The sequence below is a fragment of the Macaca thibetana genome, chromosome X (genome assembly GCF_024542745.1).
Source record: "Macaca thibetana thibetana isolate TM-01 chromosome X, ASM2454274v1, whole genome shotgun sequence".
Lineage (NCBI taxonomy): Eukaryota > Metazoa > Chordata > Mammalia > Primates > Cercopithecidae > Macaca > Macaca thibetana.
Window position 1 is genome coordinate 99,594,862 of NC_065598.1, and position 7,297 is coordinate 99,602,158.

The 7,297-nt window shown below is 41.8% G+C and overlaps 1 protein-coding gene across 1 annotated transcript; it reads right to left on the minus strand.

The window, feature by feature from the left end:
* Positions 1-904: 904 nt before the first annotated feature.
* TMSB15C (thymosin beta 15C) lies at positions 905-4,234 on the minus strand. Its single transcript, XM_050776070.1, has 3 exons — positions 4,111-4,234; positions 2,258-2,374; positions 905-1,357 (listed from the first exon to the last, which is right to left on the minus strand). The coding sequence occupies exons 2-3, from the start codon at positions 2,355-2,357 to the stop codon at positions 1,320-1,322; spliced, it is 138 nt and encodes a 45-aa protein (XP_050632027.1). The 5' UTR covers positions 2,358-2,374; positions 4,111-4,234; the 3' UTR covers positions 905-1,319.
* Positions 4,235-7,297: the final 3,063 nt, after the last annotated feature.

The window sequence follows — 7,297 nt, forward strand, 5'->3', positions numbered from 1 at the left end:
CCTTATTGTATTAGCTCAGGCTACCATAACAAAATACTACAGACTAGGTGACTTAAACAACAAAAATTTACTTGCTCACAGTTCTAGAGTCTAGAAATCTCAAGTCGATGTCCAGCACAGTCACATTCTGGTGAGGGCTCTCTTCCTGGCTTGTAGATAGCCACCTTCTTGCTGTGTCCTCGCAAGTTGCAGACTGGTCTCTCTCTCCTTATAAGGCCATGGTCCTATTGGATGAGGCCCTGACTGTTATCACTTCATAACCTAAATTACCTCTGAAACAACCTATCTAAAGATACAATAACACTAAGGATTAGGGTTTCAACATATGAATTGGGGGGGGTCACAGGTGACAAAATTCATCCATAGCATTTATGCTCACCATGAACACTAGAAATGTTTAGTTCATAAAACAGCAAATTCTGTTCAGTAGAAAAAATCATACCAGAAGTTCGGTGCTACAGGTCATTAGAAGATGTGATGTGCTTAATATGTGTTTGTTAGGAAGTGCCTCCTGCTCCTTTCTCCATCCAAGTTCAGTCTTGGATGTTAACTCCCATTAAGCTGAAAAATACTTTCCAGAAGGAAAGAGAGCCAAGCTTGAATTCCAGCCCTTATTCACCTTGAGCAGATCACATCAGACCCTGTTTTCATTGCTTCATTCTGCAATAAGGAGATTAGTCCACATGACCTTCTCTCCCAAGGTTCTCTTAACTCTGTGATTCCAACTCTAAAGAAAAAGCACCTACCATCCCCAAGTCAGGACTCACTGGACCTGGACAGAATTGAGTATTTCCCCCCAGGAATAATCTGCTAAAAGTTTTCCTTCAACCATTTTGTTCGGCTGAAAGGGTAGCCTTGTGTACTTTTCATTCCTTAAACTACCTACCAGAATGAACCACAACAGTCACACGATAACTATTATATTTATTATTTTATTGCTACATTGGAAGTGAAAATAAACTATAAGAAGCTGCAAAAGGATGCAACCTCATGAAGATTACAAAACAACTGAGGCATCCATTGTAGAAAGTTTAAATTGGCTTATCCTGTATGAGGTGCAAGGACTACGTACACAAAGGTCATCAATGGCAAGATTATTGACAGCATCTGCCATTTGGAATTTACATACCAATGGGAAGTTTAAAAAGGAACTTAAGGAAACATTCACTACCCCTGACCTCTTAGCCAGGGAATACAGTTGAGAAGAAATCAGAAGATGCCTGAAATCTTTACAAACACATAGGGTTACAAAAAAAACAAACCCAAAACCAAGACTGTCAGACAATGTTGAAATCTGCTCTTTGGAGGAGATCCCCATTTTACGATGTTTGAACACACTCTTTCTCCTGCTGGATAGCTGGGGGGATAAAAGAAACAAAACATTACAAAAGAATTTTCCTAAGACTAAGTTCAGCTTCTTCCAAAAGAGCTCTTTGTAAATCATTGAAGGCTGCCATACATGCTTTAAATTTAGAATGCCAAGGCATTAACCACAAAACTCACAGTGGGGTGTGTGTGTGCATGCGTGTGTATGTTAACCACCTGAACATTCATTAGAAACTACATCAACTGTAGGGTTTGTTTTTCCAAATGCTGTTGTCATTTTTTTAGACTATTCAAGACAGAGGAGCAAGTGAAGCACTTTCTTCAGATTTATCTATCACTACACAGTTAGGAAATTAGACACTTTCAAATAATTTTAACTAATGTTGCAACTCTCAAATAAAAGTGAAATAACAAAAAGTGCCCCTCAGCCTTTGTGAATATGCTTAGAGTTTCTCCAGCAGGGTCTAACTCCAGAGGGCAAAACCCATCCCTTGAATCTGAGAGCTTTGAGTACACCAAGATCTAAATTTGTTGTCTCACCTTATCTTGTCATCAGATATAGAAAGCCAAAACTGCAGTCTACAGGGTTATTTAGGGATATTATGGACTCAAATTTCTAAATGCAGAAAAATGCCAAATACCCAAAAGTAGACAAAAACTAAGTGTTTTTTAGTGCTACATCCAATATCCCAAGATTGGTTTTAATAATTTTCTAACAAGAATCTAGTTTTTTATTCCCCTATCACTACTGGGCCCCCATCATATGCGAACCAGAAGAAAAATATTTGATAGTTTTAACTGCTGCATTAAATACCATGGTACTCTAATTATTGCTTACTTTGCATCAAAAATTTACTAGAAGATAGGTTTATTTAGTGAACCTATTAACTTTCTCTATTGTTTGTTTCCATCAGAACCCCCCATGACTTACTTTCCTTTGAAGGAAGAGTATTTTTTTCTTCAGTATTAGTTTTCTTCAGTTTTGACCTGTCAAACTTCTCCACTTCCGACAAGTCTGGTTTATCACTCATCTTGACTAGAAGAAAGCCTGAAAAGAAAAAAACATTTTTAAGAAAATGTACATGGCAGAACTATCTTCAGACTAATGGGTCACAAGCAAAAAAATTCACATTTCCTATCAGTGTATATTCTACCTGCTTATTTTCAACAGAAAAACAGCAACACATCTTAGAAAATCCCAGCACTTTGGGAGGCCGAGGTGGGCGGATCACTGGAGGTCAGGAATTCAAGACCAGCCTGGCCAACATGGTGAAACCCCATCTCTACTAAAAATACAAAAATTAGCCAGGCATGGTGGCGTGCGCCTGTAATCCCAGTTACTCGGGAGGCTGAAGCAGGAGAATTGCTTGAACCTGGGAGACTGAGGTGGCAGTGAGCCGAGATTGCACCACTGCACTCCAGCCTGGGCAACAGAGCAAGTCTCTATTAAAAAAAAAAGTTATATTTTTGTTAAAATAATTTCAACTCTACATCATTAGCCCATTTCTGATAGGCAGTAAATGCCACTACATCAGAACGCACTATAAACCAAGGTGCCCTAGAAACCCAGAGCCAGTATGTCGGACTCTTAAAATCACAGCAAGAGTAAAACGGAGGTGATAGAAGCACAAGAGCAGATAGGGATAGAAGAAAAAGTAAAGACTGACTTTAAACAGGTAATTATTTTGTAACAGGAGATAGCACTATTTGAGCATCTTCACTTTCTATTAAATTACTTTTGGTTTTTGGCATTTTTCTTGAGAGATGGGGAGCAGCACACAAAACAGAGTGGCATAAGTTGTACTAATTTCTTTCTATTTTAAATCCCCAAAGACGATAGTACATTAAGGCAGTGCACGCCTCATAATAGCTCCTTGTGGCACTGGTTTGTAAACGTTGTAAGAAGAGATAGCTAACTAGGATCAGACCCATGACTTCAGCAGAATGGGATAAACCAAATAGAAGTGAGTCTTCTTTCACCATGTTTTCTCTGCAAAGAGACAGGCAAGGAGATGAGACTCAGAAGTCCGTGGCTATGGACCTGACCAAATGCCTGGTGCCCTGTGAGCATCCCGAGTTTGTCCAAAAGAGACAATAGGGTATCCCAGAAATCGGAAGGCAGAGCTCTCATAAGAGAGCCCGGCCCCACCCTGGTGGAGTAAGATACTATGTCTAGTGCTTGGAGTAGAATGGAGAGGCCCCCAAGCAGCCAGAAGTGCCGAACATGCCTCCATTCCATCGAGGTTACCCTAAGACCCTCCTCTGCCAAGCGATCAGACGCCAAGCTCCGAGCTGGGAAACTGGAACTAACAAATAAATAACAGCAGGGCCAGGTGCATAGGCCAGTCTGTCAGGAGCAGCTTGCATACCTTTTCAAATAACTATTAGCGTTGTCTGGCGCCCAGCGTAACGGCCACGGGATGGGAGGGAACGAGGGCCCAGCCCAGAGGGCCCATTCCGGGCGGCCCCCAAACTCCTCATCCTCAAAGCCTCCGACATGCAGCTACCGCGGACGGGTCGCTTTTAAGGGTATGTCCCCACCCCCCATCCCTGAGTCTTGTTCCCAGGACCTGCACCCTGCAGGGCTGGACTTCGCGCGCAGAAAGCGGCGCCCGGGGCAGGCAAAGGCGCAGACTCGCCAGGCCTGGCGGCGGCGCAGACGCAAAGCGCCAGTCCCAACCCCGGCCCCTCTGGCTCCCGAAGGTGCGGCATCCTCCGCCTCGCGACCCCGAGGCCTCCCTGTTCCCATGGTCCTCTGGCTCCTGCGGGGCCACAGGTCCTCACCTGAAGGCTTGAAGACTCGTGAAAAGCTGTCCGCGGGGCTGAGACCCAGGATCGACCAGGTTAGCGTTCCCGCCAGAGGCCTGCAGCGCTAAGCCCTGCAGCAGACCCCGCCCCAGCCCTGTCTAATTGGCCCAGGGTTTCCGGACTCGTTTCCTTCCCCTCCTCCGCTTCGGCCTCCAGAGCCTGCCCACCATCTCCTCTATGATCAGGGGCTTGGTGACATCAGAGCAGACCCCGCCTCCCCAGGCTCCACCTCCCAGGCCTCTCCCACTGCTTTAGTCCTGAGGGTCCACATTCCCTTAATCCTAAGTACCCTCACTCTTTCACAATAACAGAGACCTCTGCATTAAGCAGACACATCTTGCCCAGTGAGCTTAGAACATCTGGAACACTGAAGTCCAAGCCGAATGACCGGTATTTAGGCTCTCTGGGCTTTTTATAGCCACTGGGGCCTAAGGACGCTATGAAAACCTAACAGTAGGTTGGAAGTGGGGCTCGGTGTTGTCTGCTCTAATCCTTAGCCAGGTCGTGGAGTAGGGGTGCTCATGGTGAGGGTGGGTGGTTCAGGGCCATTCACCCCTACAACTGGACATTTCTGTGACAGTAGTGCTCTCCTATAAAATGTAACAGTCACATTTGCAACTTTCTCGGCCACGGAACCCGATAGCAATCAGTTTATAATCACAGAACAACTGAAGCTATTCACCTTTATATCCCCAATCCCTAGCACTTTGGCCCACAAGACACATTGGTTGTGGAGATGTCTATAGATTGAAGTAATAAATCTGTGACGGGGAGGAATTTTTGGACAATAGCACCACCCAGTGTCTATTGGAAGAGAAAATTGAGGATCCTGTATTTACTTGAAAGGACTAAGTGTTCAAGATCATTTTCTGGATGCTTATCCAGAACCTTAGAGCATTAAGGTAAGGTGGAGGTAGAACTATGTCTTTAGCTTGCACCCCATGTATGGTGGTACAGATTTATATAGATTAGAAATCACTCTTTCCACAGGGATTTCTCAAGCCTTCCCCACCTCACTTCATTCCCTTTTCTTTGCTCTTGTAGCACTTTCTGTTAATTTGAAAATTGTGTATGCTTGTTGGAGAAACTTTTAAAACAGAAAAGCATACTCATTCAACAAATAATATTAATTGTGTACCTACAATGTCCCTGGAATTAAATATAATAAACACCAGTGTTTCCACTACTCAGATTTCAATGTTAACATTTAGGTATATTTACTTTGTCTTTCTTTTAAGGAATGAAAACTTTACAGAAAAAAAATTGAGGTTTCCTTGACCTTCACTCCATTTCCATTCACCTTCCCTCTTCCCCAGGGGTACTCCTATCCTGAATGTGATGTGTAACTTCCAGCGTATTTTTTTAACTTTTAAGTTCAGGAGTACATGTGCAGGTTTGTTACGTAGCTAAACTATGTCATGGGTGTTTGTTCTACAGATTATTTCATCACCCAGATATTGAGTGTAGTACCCATTAGGTGTTTTTTCCTGGTCCTCTCCATCCTCCCACCCTACACCCTCTGGCAGGTCCCAGTGTGTGTTGTTCCCCTCTGTATCCATGTGTTCTCATCATTTAACTCCCACTTGCAAGTGAGAACATGCGATATTTGGTTTTCTGTTCCTGCATTAGTTTGCTAAGGATAATGGCCTCCAGCTCCATCCATGTCCCTGCAAAGGACATTATCTCTTTCTTTTCTATGGCTGCATAGTATTCCATGCTGTATATATACCACATTTTATTTATCCAGTCTATGATTGATGGGCATTTAGGTTGGTTCCATGTCTTTACTACTGTGAATAGTATTGCAATGAACATACCTGTGCATGTGTCTTTATAATTGAACAATTTCTATTCCATCAGGTATATACACAGTAATGGGATTGGCAGGTCAAATGGTATTTCTGTCTTTAAGTCTTTGAGGAATTGCCACACTGTCTTCCACAATGGCTGAACTAATTTATACTCCCAGCAACAGTGTACAAGTATACATTTTTCTCCACAACCTTGACATCATCTGTTATTTTTTCACTTTTTAATTATAGCCATTCTGACTGGCATGAGATGGTATCTCCTTGTAGTTTTGATTTACAGTTCTCTAATGATCAGTGATGTTGAGCATTTTTTTAATATATGATTGTTGGCCACATGTATGTCTTCTATTGAAAAGTGTCTGTTAACATCCTTTGCCCACTTTTTAATGGGGTTTGTTTTTCTCTTGTATGTTTATTTAAGTTCCTTATAGGTGCTGGATATTAGACTTTTATCAGATGCATGGCTTGCAAAAATTTATTTCCCATTTTGTAGGTTGTCTGTCTATTGATAGTTTCTTTTGTTGTGCAGAAGCTTTTGTTGCAATTGCTTTTGGCATCTTTGTCATGAAATATTTGCATGTGCCTACATCATAAATGATATTGCATAGGTTGTCTTCCAGGGTTTTTATAGTTTTCAGTTTTACATTTAAGTCTTTAATCCATCTTGAGTTAATTTTTCTATATGAGGTAAGGAAAGAGTCCAGTTTTAATCTTCTGCACATGGCAGCCACTTATGGGAACACAATTTGTTGAATAGGGAACCTTTCCCCATTGCTTGTTTTTGTCAGGTTTGTCAAAGATCATATAATTGTAGATATGTGGTCTTATTTCTGGCTTCTCTAGTCTGTTCCATTGGTCTGTGTGCCTGTTTTGTGCCAGTACCATGCGGTTTTGGCTACTGTAGCCCTGTAGTATGGTTTGCCTCCAACTTTGTTCATTTTGCTTAGGATAGCCTTGGCTATTTTTTGGTTCCCTGTGAATTCTAAAATATTTTTTTCTAGTTCTGTGAAAAATGTCAATAATAGTTTAATAGGCATAGCATTGAATCTATTAATATAAATTGCTTTGGGCAGTATGACCATTTTAATGATATTGATGTTTCCTATCCATGAACATGGAATGTCTTTCCATTTGTTTGTGTTGTCTGATTTATTTGAGCAGTTCTCCTTTTTTATTTGTAGTTCTATTGTATTTTTTAAGAAAATTTTCGTTTCCCTAGTTAGCTGTATTCCTAGGTGTTTTATTCTTTGTGTGGCAATTGTGAATGGGAGTCCATTTCTGATTTGGCTCTTGGCTTGACTGTTGTTGGTGTATAGGAATGCTAGTGATTTTTGCACATTGATTTTGTATCC

What these genes read in the sequence shown, in the direction of transcription:
- TMSB15C (XM_050776070.1), bottom strand. Translation starts at nt 2,357, where the DNA reads ATGAGTGATAAACCAGACTTGTCGGAAGTGGAGAAGTTTGACAGGTCA. An exon ending in TACTCTTCCTTCAAAGGAAA is followed by an intron (nt 1,358 to 2,257) that starts GTAAGTCATGGG and finishes TTATCCCCCCAG; the next exon opens with CTATCCAGCAGGAGAAAGAG.